Source organism: Mauremys mutica, chromosome 6, assembly GCF_020497125.1.
Source record: "Mauremys mutica isolate MM-2020 ecotype Southern chromosome 6, ASM2049712v1, whole genome shotgun sequence".
Taxonomy (NCBI): domain Eukaryota; kingdom Metazoa; phylum Chordata; order Testudines; family Geoemydidae; genus Mauremys; species Mauremys mutica.
Window position 1 is genome coordinate 37036399 of NC_059077.1, and position 17622 is coordinate 37054020.

The following is a 17622-nucleotide window of genomic DNA, read 5'->3' on the forward strand; positions in this document are numbered from 1 at the left end:
GATAATAGAGGCTATGTGATCCAGTCACACCCTGGTCTGTCTCTGACTGCATTCCTCATCACTTTTCAGGAATTCCTTTAATGAGAACATTCCAAGACATGATATTTTTTTCTCTCTAATCAACCTAGAAGCTAAGGAAGCACCTCAGTGATATGAGGGAAAATATTTCCAACTCCTGATACAAACCCAAAGAGAGAAGATTATTTTATATTAACTTGAGAAAAACAAATATACTTAGCTGAAGATTTAAGTTTTATATGATGATGCCATGGCTATGACTCCTTCTGTAAAGCAGAAGGATTAGTTGACTAGCAGATAGCCTATGGCCTATTCCATTAGATTTCAGATTACATTCATGACAGGGATGAAAATATTTCTTAACCTTGAAATCTTTAAAGCTGCTACATAGACTTCAAGTTGCACCTTCATGCAACACTGTTCTCAATTTAGGAGAGCAGCGTTATTCAGGAGAGCTGTGCTTCATTATTCACGAAAGCTGGTATTTTCAATGGAGTCTTAAGTACTTACTCACACCATCTAGAGACAGGGCTACTGGTCAGTCCCCCATGCACAAAAGTCTTCACAGCCTATTCTAGATAGAAAGGGTTACTTGCCTGTAACTGGAGTTCTTGATATCCTGCCTCTGCATATTCACAATCACCCACTCTCCTCCATTTTCTGGCATTCTCCTTTAATATACTGAATGGGCAGAAAGGAATGGAGGGGAGTTGGAGCTGATGTCCCTTCTGTATACTTGGGTCTGCACGGGGAATGTATGTGCTACCCTCAACAGCCACTGCTCTCTAGATGGTTTCTCAGTTTGCAGCACCAAGCTACATAGCGTGAGAATGTGGATCTGCAGAGGCAATCTACTTGGAGAACTCAAACTGCAGTGAGTTAACCTTCTTTTAGCACACTTTCTTTATAAAAGGGCATTATGAACCTTGTTTGAACTTCATTGAGTTTTCTGTGCATAGTGAGTGCAGAATTTGGGCCCAAATTAGGAATGGATTTTTTTGTGTGGATTTTAGGAGGAGTCTGTTTTAGGTCATGTTTAATCAGAAGGCAGCTTCAGCTGAAATCTTGTTTAAATAATTCATTGCTTTTTAAAAATGAGATTTGAAAAAGTAAAGAATAATAAATATGCTTGACTGGATCTAATTGAGGCCTTCAGATCTGCTACAGTTTTGACTGTTACTCTGATGTTTTATAATCCATCAAAAATAGCATGTGTGAACACACAGTTCACCATTTTACATTGGGCTTGCAGAGGGGTCTGGAAGCTAGGTGGTGGTGGTGAAGGATAAAGTGATCACTACAAGATTTCACAAACACTGTGTGTTTCATACTCTTTGTCTGGCTGCTGTCATTCATAACCTATTATTCAGTTCTACATTTTCTGCATGTAACAGTTGGAAGTACTCTTGTGTACCCAAATCATTTTCCCTCCTCTCTTTCCTCCCCCTGACCTGACAAAATTTACTAACTGAAGAGTGTGAAAGTGTGTGTGTGTGTGTGTGTGTGTGTGTATATATATATATATATATATATATATATTCTTCATAGTAAGTTCAAAATCCACTGCGTTGAGACATTAGGTAATGAATAAATTAGTTCAATAAGACATGTATTACAATACCATTCACAAGATTTTGGGCTTTAATAATAATAAAAAAAAAAAAAGGATCTCTGTTCTTTAGGTAGGAGGGTATTTTGCTTCCTCACTAAAGACTATAGAACCTATTGTAAAACCACTGAGGTTTTACAGAAGCATGTCATTCCGTTCTCTGCAGGTTCCTAAAACATACAAGAGAAACTTCAAGAGTCTTGGAGAATGGAAAATGACATCCTGAACGTACTCAAGGATATTTACACTATGTTTTATTTTTTTTATATATATATATGAAGAACAAAATATATATATATATATATATATACACACACACACTCTTCAGTTAGTAAATTTTGTCAGGTCAGGGGGAGGAAAGAGAAGAGGGAAAATGATTTGGGTATATATATATAGGGTATATATAAAAATAAAACATAGTGTAAATATCCTTGAATACGTTCAGGATGTCATTTTCCATTCTCCAAGACTCTTGAAGTTTCTCTTGTATGTTTTAGGAACCTGCAGAGAACGGAATGACATGCTTCTGTAAAACCTCAGTGGTTTTACAATAGGTTCTATAGTCTTTAGTGAGGAAGCAAAATACCCTCCTACCTAAAGAACAGAGATCCTTTTTTTTTTTTTTTTTAAAGCCCAAAATCTTGTGAATGGTATTGTAATACATGTCTTATTGAACTAATTTATTCATTACCTAATGTCTCAACGCAGTGGATTTTGAACAGCCTTTCCTGACTGGAGAGATGCAAATTTCCTTCCTCTTCCCATTTCATTCCCTTCAAAAATAAATAGATATTCAACCGAGTACAAAAAAATAGTAACAACCTTGAGCCCAAGTAGAATGACTAGATTTTTGGAGCCATAAACCAGTACGGTTTTAGGATTATTGGAGGGAGTCTATGCCAGCTGAAGGGGAGATTGGACTGAGGTCCATGTCGGGCCGGGAGCTGAGGATCCAAGCATGTCTGATGTCTAGGGGGAGGGAGATTATCACTTGTTTTGTTGGTGGGAGGGAGGCATGTCACTTGTCCTGCCTCCCTGAATGATGACTGGAGTCCAGCTGTGTCTGAAAAGAGCACTCCACACAGCCACATCTGGGCCTCCATTGTTGCTCAAGTAGAGAGAAGAGAGCAAGTGTCGTGGGAGGAAAGGGAATAGATGGGGAGCTAGAAGAGGGGAAACGTAAGGGAAGAGTTGGCCAATCATCAAGACAATGGCATTGAAACTGGGACAAAATCCATACTATAATGGGTCAACAAGGCATCATGACTGCCTCATTAAAGCAGGATGTCTCTTAACCTTTGTCAAGAGACTGATCTTTTTATGGGAGGTTTTGCTTCTTTACATTCTTTCTGTGGTTATCGTTCAATATTTCGTTAGCCTTTCCCATCTTACCCTGAATTATCATGACCTCGTTCGCAGAAGAGAGGATAAGTATTTTTCTTCAGGGTGACTACAACCTCATCTTTTCTAATGGTGATTATCTAGCATAGTGGATTTTAGTGAGGGAGGCATGGCAGGTGATCATTTCTGCTATAGCTACTTTCCTAACCCTTCCAGCCAGTATCCCTATATAGAACATGGTGGTCACTTTTCTGCATGTAATTTCTTTTGTTACTGGGATGGTTCTAGATTAGGGTAAACCCAAGGAAATTCTAGCCTCAGGATCAGGCATTGGTGCCAGAGAAGTAATTTCAAAAGAGAGAAATGACTACCAATCACTGCAGATTAGGGTCTTTCCTCTAGACATGCTATTATATAAAATGTTAAGAGTTTCTAGCCCTCGTGCCAAGAAGCGAAATGAAAATAATTGTTGCATTGTAGTTAAGGAGTAAAATGTCTAATTTTCTTTTGGATTTTGACTCAGATGCTGAAGTCTGTTTGAGAATCCCTGTCATTCATTGCATACTTTGTTTTCTGGTAGGAAGCTCATGTACAAGTCATGTACAGTATATTGGGAAATATTTGCATCTCTTTGTCTGTGAATTTCTCCACTTTCATTTCTGAGAGCTGTGGTCCAAAGACTGAAGTAGAAGTGAAAGATTTCAGCCCCTTAGATCACTGAGAGAATAACAACGGTCCTCAGTAATGAACAGCTTGATACTACTTCTAATTCTAAATTCTAATTTTCCTATTGATACTTAAGAAGGATCATGTGTCAAATATGGGTGACATGGTTAATTAGGGTTTCGGAAATCTGACTTTTAGCGTCTAGTTGAAAGGACGTGGTTTGCTACAGCTTTTACACCTGAATGGGCACACTTTGTACAAGCAGCCAAAGCGCTCTTCTGGCTTTCTGAGTGCTCATAGGTAACCCTATTTATAATGATGATTGAGTGAAAAGAGTGTGTGTTCTTTCCTATTTTCAGGTTGCTAGTATTGGAATCTACAGCTCCATCAGGAGATATGTCCCGGCCACACCACATTGCATCAGTTGTTCCAAACCGCTATCCCCGTTGGTTCACACTAAGTCACATTGAGTCCCAGCAGTGTGAGTTGGCATCAACTATGCTAACAGCAGCCAAAGGTAGCGTTATCAATAAAGCTGATATATATATATTTTTAGTAGACATGCTATATTTCCAATATTATATTTCAAACACAGAGTGAAGTTAATTTAAAACTGCTGCTTAGGAGTCTGAATTTTGATCGTAAAAGCACTTGAGGAAGAAACAACTAACTGAACAAATTTAAGTCTGTCACTTGGCTTTCTAGCATTGTTGCTAGACCAGCTGGATAGTGGCCAGACAGACTGGGTTCAGGACTGAGACAAGCTATTTGTTTTGCAGTGGCATAAGGTGGATGGCAAGACCCAGCAGTGGACAAATCAGTTCTAGAATTCTTTAAATTAAGACAACTTTGTAGAATTTACCGAACTAACATCAGCAGGCACCTGAGGGATATTTGATTTCATGTTTTCTGTTCACGTGCATTTAGTTAGTTCTTTCTAAGAGAACTTGTATAGCTGAAACTTTCTTATATTGCTGTAGTTCTGGCACGTGTAGTTCAGGGCCACCCAGAGGATTCAGGGGGCCTGGGGCAAAGCAATTTCAGGGGCCCCTTCCATAAAAAAAAGTTGCAATACTATAGAATACTATATTCTTGTGGGGGGCCCACTTGCGCCCGCTGTCCCCCTCTCCCCTCTCCCCCCTCCCCCCCCCGCTCTGGGTGGCCCTGGTGTAGTTGTAACATCTGCACCATTAGTGAATGTTTTTAGGTAACCTAATTGTTTGTTTGTTTTTGTGGTTTTGTTTTTACATTGCAGGTGATGTTCGGAGGCTGGAAACAGTGTTAGAATCCATCCAGAAAAATATTCACTCCTCATCACACATCTTCAAGCTTGCCCAGGATGCATTTAAAATAGCAACACTCATGGACAGTTTGCCCGACATCACTCTTTTGAAAGTTTCTTTGGAGTTAGGCCTTCAGGTATTCCCCAAATTAGCTATTACTGCAGTAAGAGACTGTGAGTCCTTGGACCAAATTCAGCCCTGCAATGGTGGGTGCAGCTCCCATTGAAGCCATTGAGAATTGTACCCACTTATGCAAAGTCCAAACACGGCCCCTTCTCTTCACTGATTTGTATAGTACTTTGATTAAATATAGGGCCAGCATATGGCACCAGCTTTGGCCCTTTTACACCATACCCGTGGTGGTACAAGACTAGAACACCTTCCTGGGGGACTCCCCCAATTCGGGGGTAGCAGGAGACTAGTGTAAGCAGCCAGTGTATAGGAGTGTATTCAGGATGAGAGGAGGAATGGCCAGAGAGCCAAGTGCTCTGGTTATTCTGGGCTGCAGAGAAACCAGTAGGCAGACTTGCATGTCTGTCTAAATTAGAGCAGCCAGCCCTTGTGGCTGCTCTAACATATATGTCGGGGCTGCTGTGGCACCTAGACCAGACCAACATTAAGAAGATGAAAAAGTGGCATAAAGCACAGAGAGGCAGTTGTACACTCTTGTAGTCTAAGTGAATGGGTCTTCTTTGTGTTATGCTGCAGTCAAAAAAATTTCTTCAAGGCAATTGAATCTTCAGTTTGCAAGGGACTTCTTCTTTAAGAAGTTCTGTTTGGAAGGTATGTGCATACATTTCATTACTGGTAGGGAAAAAATATTTTCTTCAGGTGGCCTCTTTGCATTCCTGGGGATGCACAGATGGTGCAGTTTGGGCCAATGGAACCTTCTAGTAGCAGCGTCCATTGGCGCAATTGTTGGAATGCAGAGCTATAAAAGTATCAGAGGGGTAGCCGTGTTAGTCTGGTTCTGTAGAAGCAGCAGAGAGTCCTGTGGCACCTTATAGACTAACAGACGTTTTGCAGCATGAGCTTTCGTGGGTGAATACCCACTTCTTCGGATGCAAAAGGAGGAGAGGGGGAATGCTCCAAGAACCTTGGTTCCTGTGAACCACTGTAGTGGAGAGACTGGGATCCTTGGCCCCGAATTCATTGGAACAGACAGTTCTCAGTGCCATCACAACCTTTGTTTAGTTAGCATTTAGTTCTTTTTATTTCTTTTTTTTTTTCTTGTATATTTTTATTAAGGAGTCTGTGGCCTAGCACAGGTCTTTGGTTCCAATATGTCAGGACTTAAAGAAAATAAAAAAGAAACCTATGTTCAAGTGATGGACCTCTTACCTGTCAGCTTTCTGCTTTTGGACACAGATGTGCTTTGTCTGGCCCTCTAGAGGAGTGGGGAAGTTGTTCATTGTCTCGTCACTGTATATGCAACATCTCCATCCTCAGGGCCTGAAAGGAGCATCAGAATTTCCTGGAAGCTATGCTGTTGCAGTAAGCATTAGTGACTAAACCCTCAAATTCCAAAGCACAGTGATGCAAGTGCTGGGAAACTAGCTTCTGCTCTAGTCCCCAACGTGATTTAAGGAGCCAGACAAAGTCCCAGCACTGGCGTCTGCCTCCCTGACTGGTGCCAAACCAAAGGGGCCAGTCTATGGAAATACTGCAAAGATCACATCCAGCAAAGCAATAAACAGTTGGCCCTAGCGGTGTCAGCCTCTGCTGAAAGAGCCAGTCCTCAAGGGCCTGCCTCTGAGAATCCAGGACTTCCAATTCATCACACTCAGGTGCAAGAGCATGTCCATAGTGCTGTGGCCTCAAAGTCAGAGTCACAGCAAAGGGTGATATTGAAAGCTAAGTCTATATAGGATCATCCTGCCCCAGATCCATTGTTATTGTTTCTGTGCTTTAAGCCTGATAAGGCACCTGACATTTCCTGCGATCAGAAGAGGACCTTCATGCAGCACTGTATACATTATCCTCTGTACTTGAAGATCAAAATAAAAAGCATATGCAGTGAGGCAGGTTCATCCTTCTCCAGGAAAGAAAAAGAAATCTTGCAAGGCTGAACCAGTTTCCTTAGCTATGCAAACCTCCCGAGAGGTGAAGGATCCGCCCCTTGGACTTCTACTGGTGCCCTGGGGAAACATCTCGCCCCCTTTCAGCTTTTCACTTAACGAAACTTATTGTCACCCTTGGAAACTTCCTCAGATTCAGAATCGGGCCACGTCCAGCCAGAGAGCTTTATTTGCCCTTCTCCTCACAAGGAATGGATCAAGAAATCTAGAGAGCATTATTGAGACTCTGTTCCAACCTTTCAGAGTGTATGAGTTCACTCTCCTGCACCCAGGGATTATAATAGGAAATTCTAAACTAGGTACTGGCAGAACTGGGAAAGTACCACCATGGGCAGTGTGGCCATGTTCTCCTTCTAGTATCATTGCCGTGAATTTAAAAGGGCTGAAGGAAGCTGGCAAAAAGGGAGCCATCTTCCAAAAGAGTTAGAGGTAAATGCTCTGCACTGGAACCATCCTGCCTGGATATGTAGCTCTTGCTAGTATCAAGGGAAAAGTCTCCTTTACTTGTCCTGGACACACTGCCTGAAGAACTAGAGGCCTGTTGAACCTCTGAAAGTAGATATGGATGTCCAATCCTGTTCCTCACCAGAGGATTTGTTCCACTTCCATTAACTCATAGAGGGAATGGTGACTACCTTAAACATCCCTTTGGTAACTTTAGACAAAACTACACGCACAGTTCATGACACAGTTGTTTACCCTCTAGGAGCAAGATTACCCTGCCAATTCCAGCATCTCGATTAGCAATTTCTAAGAAAGCAGACAAGTTACCTCTGCTGAGGGCTTTGAGTTCTTCCAGACCCATACAGCTATGATTCATTGGATGGCAGCTCCCACTACCAATGAGCTAAAAGATCAAGTTCGCTCTATGCCCTTTGGATTGAAAGGATAAGAAGATAAACCCAAGGTAGAAAGAATTTCTCCTCAGCCAATTGAGAATTAGAATGGTGAACTGCCAGGTGGTGATGTCCAGATACGAGTGTTACCCATGGGAAAAAATAGTGCACTTTGCACAGTCTGTACCAGCTCAAAAGAAAAGTGGCCCAAATCCCTTATTAACAAAGGATGGTCAATTGCTAAGCATACCTTGTATCTAAAGCTTGTAGTATCCACGATTACATTGAGGCACCGCTCATGATTACATTTGTCCGAACTATTCTTGGAACAAGAGCCAAGGTAGAAAACTTCACTCTTCTTCTCCATCCCTCTTCAGGGATTTTTATCAGAAGAACTTGCTAAGATCAGAAGTTCATTCACTGCTAGAGTTGGTGGGTGCAATAGAGAAAGTTCCTAAAGAGTTTCCACGGATGGCATTTTATTCTAGGTACTTCTCATCCTAAACAACGATGATGATCTTCAACCCATTCTAGACCTTCAGAAGCTCAGCTCTTCTTTTTTTTTTTCATCAGAAAGTTCAAATTCCATATCCGTATCCTAGCCTCTGTCATTCCCCCCTTCTCTTTCCAAGATTAATTTGTGGCTCTTGATTTACAGGATCCTTATTTTCACATCTTAAGCAGATATTTGCACTGAAAATACCTGGGGTTTGTTGTGGGAAGAGAGCATTATCAGTGCAAGGTTCTTCCATTTGGTCTGTCTGCATCATCTTGAGTATTCACAGAGTGCCTTTCAGCAGTGACAGCATGCTCGAGATGTCAGAGTATCCATATGTAGCCTTATTTGGATGATTGGCTTACCAGGGCATCCTCATAGCAGGAATGAGCAAAAGCTCGATCATAAACATGTACCTTATTCTAAACACTGGGTTCAGGAAAAACTGGTAGAAATCACACACCGTTATGACTAAGCAAGAGGGGAAGGTGACCTTGGAGCATTTCTAGATACTCAGAGCTTTCCATCTAAAAGAGAGCTACTTAAAAATCCTTATGGCAATAGAAATACTACCTGAAACACAGTAATGATCTCCCTGGAACTGATGGGTGTTATGGCTTCAGCAGTGTGTGTAACTCTATATGCACATCTAAAAAAGAGACCTCTACAATACTAGTTAGTTGATTGCTATATAACAAATACTGATAGAATGCTTTGTGAAATTGACACTACCCAGGGATGTGTTCCTTCCTCATATGGTGTAGTTATAAGAGCTGTATTCAACCCCTCAGCTTTATCAGCCATAGTCAACACTTCCAATCTGAGCTGGGGAGCTCATTGCAAGAATTTGACAATTTGGTCACTAAAATGCTGATGTGGAGGCTTTTTCACCCAGAAATTCCAGAGTTGAGGGATATGTTGGGCTCTCAAGTCCTTTTTTCTTACATCTAGCTGGCAGAGTGGTTAAATATTATCAGATATACTACAGCAATGTTTTACATGAACAACAATGGGGCACATTCCAGCCAGCTGTGCAAGGATGCTGTATGTAGGTCTGTAGGACTGCTGCATAGTGCACTGAAACTCTTCACCTTGAAGGCAAGGACAATTGTAAGCTCAATGGGGCAGGGACAGTCTTTGTCTACTGTGTTTGTGCTGTGTCTAGCACACTGGGGTCTTGGACCATGTCTAGGGCTCTTAGGTGCTACAGTAATACAAATAATTAATATAATCGCAGGTCAGCTGAGTGGAGACTTGCATGACCAGCACAAGCTTTCACTCAAGAACTCCATAGCAAAGACATCTCCCAGTTGGGGTATCTGGAAATTAGACCTTCTTGCAACTTCACATGTCAGAAGTTTTGCTCCAAATCTGAATGCGACAAGGTGGGTGAGGTAATACCTTTTATTGGACTTACTCGAAAGCTTGTGTCTTCCCCAACAGAAACTGGTCCAATAAAGGTATTACCTCACCCAACTTGTCTTGATCAGCTTTATATATTTCTCATGGGGGAAGGGAATGCTGAATCTTGTTTTCTCAGTGATATTCTCATGTAATATGGAGGACTCCTTGTTGTGGTCATCTAGATTTCTACGGGATCTGCACAGTTAGCTGCAGCAACCTTTCTGTACAATTTCAGGTACTGAAAATTATAAACATGTTACTTGCTTGTACTAGAACAGTCCTTCACAAAAATAGTCACAATTCTTACTGGAACAATCATATTTAAATATAAAAATGAGAGAGAAAGAAACAGCCTATTTGCAAGTGGATTTGAAGTATGGAGGGTACTGCCTTTAAAAAACAGATAAGGCACCTTTACTAGAATTTTGATCATGTTCGTGTTGAGCTTTAAATTGAGGTTTCATTCTGATAGATGAGTCAAATCATTATTGATTCTGAAAACAGAAACAACCACTGGAGACTTGGCAGAATTAAGCAGCAGAGCAGATTGCAATAAGCAATAATACTAGTATATATCACAGCAGTCAAGTGAAAGGCAATACTAAGGGTCTAAGGAAAAAAAAGTTCATGGCTGGCCTACTCAAAATAGGCATATATATATCATCATCCATTTTAAACACCACTTTTTCTACTTGAAAAGTCTTATATTTATAATGAAGCATTTGATTATTTTTGAGGGGAAAAAAATCTTTTATCTGACCTTAAGAGCTGCAGTTTTATTGTGTGATGTAGAATGTAGTTCTTAAAATAATCTGTCCTTCCAATAGAACTGGTTGCCATTTTTCAAATCTTTGAAATTTGAACCAAAAAAATGACCATTTTGGGTAGGATTATTTTGCAATTTTTCAATCAGTGCTATATCTAAACACAGATTCTTAATTGTTTGTGTGCTGTCTCAGCTTTCAAGCAGAATTCATTTGTCTTAAGTGTCCATCCAATGCTTGTTTGTTTTTAAATAGGTGATGCGGATGACATTGTCAACATTGAATTGGCGGCGGCGGGAGATGGTGAGATGGTTGGTAACCTGTGCAACAGAAGTAGGTATGTTCTCCAGATGTTGTCCAAGGAGTAGTGCCTTCATTAGCCTGTCTTAAATGGTTTGGTGGTTTCTTTTTGTTTGGCTGTGTATAGGCCCTAAAAAAGTCAATCACTTTCTATTGGTTTGCGGAAATTACTTTCTGATTAGAAGTCTTTAATTAGAGCAATAACAAGCAATTTTCTTGAGCACATAAGATAACAGACACAGCCCAAGTAAAATCAGGACTGAATAGTTTGGTATACTTTGTCTTTCAGGATGTAGAGTGAAGCAATTAGTCCATTCCCACGTGTATCACTGTTTGTGGACTTGTGGTCACTGACTGTCAACATGTTAAGAAGTAGTATACTCCGCAAGTAGCTCCATTGATTTCAGCAGAGCGTAAGGTACCACTCAACATGAGTGTGGATGACAGAATCTAACCTTGTAATTAGAGTCTGAGAGAGGTGCTCTGGTGGTTAGGGTGCTACTTTGAAACTTAGGAGATCCAGGTTCTAGTCTCTGCTTTGCCACAGACTTCTTGCGTGTGGTTTGGTGAGTCACATAGACTCTGTGTGCCTTAGTTCCCCACTTGTAGAATGAGCATGATAATGCTTCCCAACCTTACAGGAGTGTTGAGGATAAAAAAAACAACAACCTGAAGTGTTCAGATTTTGCAGTAATGAAGGCACTATACCTACCACAGATACAGCAATTTTAATTGTCGTTAGTATTACTCCATTAAAGCACACTTACGATCTTTGTACAAGCTCCTACTTTTCATGGATTTGAGTCAGATTCTGTCTAGTAGACAGCTGAGACCACTTTGTGTTTCAGAACTTCATGAACCCACTTTTCCTGTTCAGGATTATTTAGACCTTTGCCTTATACTTATCTGAGAAATTAATACTGCTGGTAGCCTGGAAAATATAGTTTGCCTTTCTATGCCCTCAGACAAAAAGTGGTGCATGTCTGCAAGTTTTCATGCAATGGTGCAGTGTTTTATTGCTTTTATAGCTTGACTAAGTATCTCTAGATACTAGAGCATATCTTTTATTTTGTTCAGTTGCCTGTGTACAGATAAAATGCCTTTATTCATGCCGTATTAAATTAGCTCACACGTGCTAGTAGAAATGTTCAGTAAAGAACCTATAACATCATGCAAACCACCTTTAAGACTTAACTGAGTTTGTAAAGCAGGGACTCTGTCTATTTAAATGAAGATCTGGCATTCTCTGGTTACGTTGTATCTCTTGCACATGAATAAAGGGTGCACAAGAAATGCCAAGTGCAACAGAGGCAATGAGGACCTCTGGTTGTGGTTTAGGGGAGCTCACAAGCACGTGTAAATACGGTCTAGCCATAATAAGGCACTCTACTTGCCTATAGTCACTATTCTCTCCCACAAGAGCAGTAAAATGGTACTAAAGAACACTGCACACAAGTAGAAAAACCAGTAGCACGTATTGCTAAGAATATTTCCCTCTGAAGGAACATATCAGTTGGTATAAAATTGTTCTGGAAGCATGTTTATAATTGAATACTCTAGTACAGTGGTTCTCAAACATATCTGATTCTCCCCCCCCCCCCCTTCTTTGTTTCTGTAGTCATTTATCTCTTCTCCCCACCGGCTCCCGCCATCCCCCAGTACATATACCACCATCCAGCTCTGAAGGCAGAGCAGAGAGCAGCAGCTGCTGACTAGGTGTCCAGCTCCGAAGGCAGCACCTCCACCAGCAGCAGTGCAGAAATAAGGGTGGGAATGTGAAAAGTGATATTTGTCAATATCATTTTTCACAGCAGATTTAGCGCCCCATTGCCACCCGTACTTCTGCACTGTTGCTGGCACCCTGGAGCTGACAGCCAAAGCCCTGCTGCCTCCTGGTGAGGGATTGGGGGTCAAAAGCCCAAGCCCAGGTGGCAGAGCTCAGTCTGTCCCCTTTTTCCTGCCTCTTGGGTGGGTGTGCACAGCCTTTCTGCATGAGCCCCAGCCACCTGGGGCTGACAGCCAGAGCTCTTCACAAAAAACAAAACCACTCAGCTTGCGCCTCTCTTGACATATTCCCATGTCTCCCTTCTGAGGCCCACCCTATAGTATTAGTGCCAGATACAAACACGTGAGCAGTTTTGAGATAACTTAAAGTGCTTTGCCCTGCCATGATGGGACTATTGACATAGAGAAAAAAGAGGTGAAATGGTTCTAAAAATTAGATGTTGAGGGTTGATTTGAGCTACTCAGTCAGATGTTGAGTTTTTTTAGTTCTGTAACTGGCCCCACATGTAGGAGCCAGGACTTGTTATCCAAAATTCATCATCTTAAATACAAGAAAAACAAGATGTCTTTCCAGGAAGTTAAAACTTTATCATGTGACTTTTGTAGAGTCACTGAAGCTGTTGGAGAACTTGAAAGAGAGAATGCAGAGTAGTGTTATTTTAATGTGCATTTCCATCATGTTATCTCCATTGAGTTTGGTTGCATAAATAGCAGGTGGTTGGATGTACTGATAACTTCTTAGGCTTAGTTTGAAAAAAACCCGAAGTCATGGTGAAAGCCTCTTTCTGGTTGAATCGTAGTGACTGTCAATTGTTCATGATCCTGTCTCTGTCTCTCACAGGTGTTTATGCACTGGATAGCATCATGCAGAACTGGTTTACACTTTTCACTCCAACCGAGGCCACTAGTATTGTTGCTACAACAGTGATGTCCAACAGCACCATTGTCCGTCTGCATCTGGACTGCCATCAGCAGGAGAAACTGGCCAGCAGTGCTAGGACGCTTGCTCTACAGTGTGCCATGAAGGATCCTCAAAACTGTGCCCTCTCTGCACTGACCTTATGTGAAAAGGATCACATAGCTTTTGAGACCGCTTACCAAATTGTTCTAGATGCTGCTACAAAAGGCATGAGCTATACGCAGCTTTTTACTATAGCACGCTATATGGAACATCGTGGTTACCCTATGCGGGCCTACAAGCTGGCTACTTTGGCCATGAACCATCTCAACCTGAGTTACAATCAGGACACACACCCTGCCATTAATGACGTTTTGTGGGCATGTGCGCTCAGCCACTCCCTTGGGAAAAATGAGCTTGCAGCTATAATACCTCTGGTGGTCAAAAGTGTCAAATGTGCAACAGTACTGTCAGACATTTTGCGTAGGTGTACTTTGACCACACCTGGAATGGTGGGACTTCATGGAAGGAGGAACTCTGGTAAGCTCATGTCACTGGACAAAGCCCCTTTAAGGCAACTCCTGGATGCCACGATTGGAGCCTACATTAATACAACACATTCACGACTCACACACATCAGCCCTCGACACTATAGTGAGTTTATAGAGTTCCTTAGTAAGGCCCGAGAGACTTTCTTAATGGCTCATGATGGACACATTCAGTTTACACAGTTTATCGACAACCTAAAACAAATATACAAAGGCAAAAAGAAACTGATGATGTTGGTTCGTGAACGGTTTGGTTGACGAAAATGTGTGAGGGTGGGGGGAGGGGAGGGAAGGGGTGGTTTGTTTTTACTTGAGCCTGCCTTTGTATCCTTTTTAACTTAAAGAAACAGAGCCACACCGGTATTATATGTGTATAGTTATATTGAGTTTGCAAACTAAATTGTCATGTTGTGAAAGTTTGTGTGTTTATTTTTTTCCTTTTTTTTTTTTTTCTTTTTTCAATTTTGTATGAGAGAGAGGTTTAAAAAAGGTTTGGTTTACACTGAGTATATGTTGTCAAGTGGCAAAAGCCCACATTGCTCTCCTGTTCTTTCTGTATACGTTCACAGCCTCAAAAACAAAAATATATATTGCAATGGCTTTAAAAACCAAACCAAACACCTCCATCCTGTGATAAGTACCTCGAATGGATCCAGCTTTACTCCTTTGTAACTCATCCTTACATTTCAACATAGTTAAACAAACCAACAAATGAAATACTAATAGTTAAAAGGCTGACCACGTGGCTTTGCAGTGCTGTTCATCCAGAAGCATGGCACACAATGCTTGTGCATGTGGAAACTTAGCGACTGTCAACATACATTCTCAGGGATTTATCAAAAAAAATTAAAAAAAAGAATGAGAGCATTTATTGTACTGTATATATATTATAGTATATGTCTGAATATTGAAAAAATATAACATTAACTAATTTATAAAAAAAAAAAATTCTATGTAATGCAAAATACTTGAAGCTGCAGTAGCTTGGTTTTAAACAAAAAAAGAGAACCTATCAGAAGGACTAAAGTGCGCCTTGCTTCAGGGTTGGCTCAGGTGGTGAACTATATGCTGGGCATCTATGCAGAGCCACCTTTTGGATTGCATGGTTGGACTGATACCTATTGGGGGAAATTTTATATATATATATATATTTATACAATCTGTGTATACATATATGTATATGTATACACACATACACACATGCTTGTAACAGGCACTATAGTAAAGAGGGACAACAAAATACACAGCCAGAGCAGCAAGCCTTAGCATTAAGAATACAGTATGCCAGAAGTGGGGTTTGTGCCTCCTAGCCTAAAAGACTTAAAGAAATATCCTTTTTGACACAAAACACAAAATGTTTTCCAAAATGATTGACATGATACATTACGCCTTTGCAGTGAGCTAATAATAAGCTAACCTTTGTGCACAAATAACATATATATATAATATTTTATATATATATATGCTGCATAGGTATTTTGACTTTGTGCAGGACAGAAAGTTGTGTAGGTATGACTGTTCTACTTTTCAGTTTATTTTTTAATATATTTTATTTTCTCTAGAATTACTCAAACAAAAGCAGCCTTCTATCTTGCCTTGTCTTAATGCTTTAAAATAACCAAACTGGAGATCTAACTACCAAACTGTTCATTATATTATTAAATACCAACTTTGGTTACAGTATAGTGTCTTTACTTTAGCTGATGGTTCTGTATCCTTGTGCTTTTTAAAGCAGTTTTTATGTTTTGGTGCAAAAGTTGTCCAGTGTCTCTTGTTCCCTTCATTAGAGAACATGCTAGAGGTATGTTTGTAGGTATTTTTGTTTAGAGAAACTATTTCATGCTCTCCATTTTATTTATTATAATAGGTAAAGAGGTTGTACTTCATCACCCATGTAAACATGCTCATGAAGTTGAAAGTAATTCAGATTTGATACACTGATATCAATTTATTTATGTAACTAAATCACTGTTTTATAAACTTGTTAATGATCAACAATTTTTTGTTTTGATTAAAATTAGTTTTTTGAAAGTTGATTCTGCCTCCTTTATGGTGTCTGTTACTGCAGCTCAATTCTGTAAGTGTAGCTTATACGTCTTACATGCCACAGCTTTTATGCTTGGTGTAATACTGTGTTAAGATATTCCATGGCCATTTCTTTAGCAATCTGTATACTGGGAAACAAAACTTTGGTTTTCCAAAAAAGAGATTTGTAACTGGTAATTTTATTCAAAAATTTCAGTTCTACCCATTCTTGCATAAAGACAAAAGATATAGTGATAAGGCATATGGGGAAAGAATTAATGCTGCTTGCTAATAAAGATGTTTAGTCTGTTGTATAATAGAGCCAGTTCAGACATATCTCCCAGTGTGGAAAATACAGCTTGCTGGTGCATCGTTTTCATGGAACAGCATTGGTTAGGTTGATATGAGAAATTTGAAAAATCCTTGTATATGTGGTAGCACAGTACTTTTTTTCTATTTATTTTCAGTTTACTTGTATTTTTTTTGTATTCCACAATATGTAGAACAGCTCATTCCACACAGTATTATGAGTCACTGCCTTCTCACTCACCAGTCAACATCCAGGATCCTCCAGTTTTCTGAAGCACTCCTTATGAAGTGGTCTAATGCAGTTCTCATGACCTTAATGAGTCCTGATTTGTGTGGCTAGTTATCTTGCTGGGAGAGGGAAATGTTCCACTGTAACAGGAGTGCCCTATTCTTAATATTCTATCAGCTGCAAAATAAAAAACAGCTAAGAGTTTGAGATGCACAGAAACCAGACTACACTGAAATGTCCCCTCATTTGTAGAACGAGAGAGAGAGAGAATCTGGCTGGCTCCACTGTAAGGTTCTCATCTATACCAATCCTGAGACAACACTTGTATAATAGAAGATGCCAGTGACACATTAATTTGCAAAATAGCTCTGTTGATAGCAAATATTAGATACGTGAAGACTGTCCTCTTGTATGTGTCTGATACTTGGGGTAATAGAGCCTGCTGTTTATAGTCAGAAGCACTTAACTTGGGCCTAAATGTTTTTTCTTTGTACATGTGTGGTACCAGAATATCAACAATATCATGTAAACCAGATATTTTGTACACTGCTGGGCTGAAATCTTAACACCTTCAACATTAGTCATCTGTGCAGATGCACATCCTGGATTTTCTCTGCCTTCTTCCAAACTCTGATACCATTGAGTATTTTGACACCATTAATAATGGATCTGTATGTATATAACACATCTTGCAAATTAAAACCAAATGAATGGGAACACCTCAGTTACTGTGACTGCTCTTTACATGAAACTGACCACTCTTGTGTTCTCATTCTAGGATTTAGTTGACTTAGACACACTTACTTTATTTTCTAGTTACTCATTCTTCACTTTGTTTGCGGAGTTCTGTTCCTTTGTTCAACCTCAGACCCACCATGCATTGCTTTTCCCATGCAATAAATTCAGACTGTATACTCTGAATTCCCTCACTTGACTCCTTCCTGTGATTCTTCCATTCCCTTGTTTGGGTACCTTTTAAGTATCTTAAGATGAAGGGAGAATTAGCAACTAATGAATAAAAATGTCAAAGCAT

At 40.2% G+C, this 17622-nt stretch overlaps 1 protein-coding gene across 3 annotated transcripts in view; it reads left to right on the top strand.

The window, feature by feature from the left end:
• Positions 1-16062, top strand: part of ZSWIM6 (zinc finger SWIM-type containing 6) — a 153261-nt gene extending 137199 nt beyond the window's left edge. For all 3 annotated transcript variants that reach the window (XM_045021802.1, XM_045021803.1, XM_045021804.1), the window contains exons 11-14: positions 3994-4151; positions 4890-5053; positions 10751-10832; positions 13422-16062. In XM_045021802.1, coding sequence (XP_044877737.1) covers positions 3994-4151; positions 4890-5053; positions 10751-10832; positions 13422-14284 — 1267 coding nt within the window. In that variant the 3' untranslated portion in view covers positions 14285-16062. The remainder of the gene's footprint in view (positions 1-3993; positions 4152-4889; positions 5054-10750; positions 10833-13421) is intronic.
• Positions 16063-17622: the final 1560 nt, after the last annotated feature.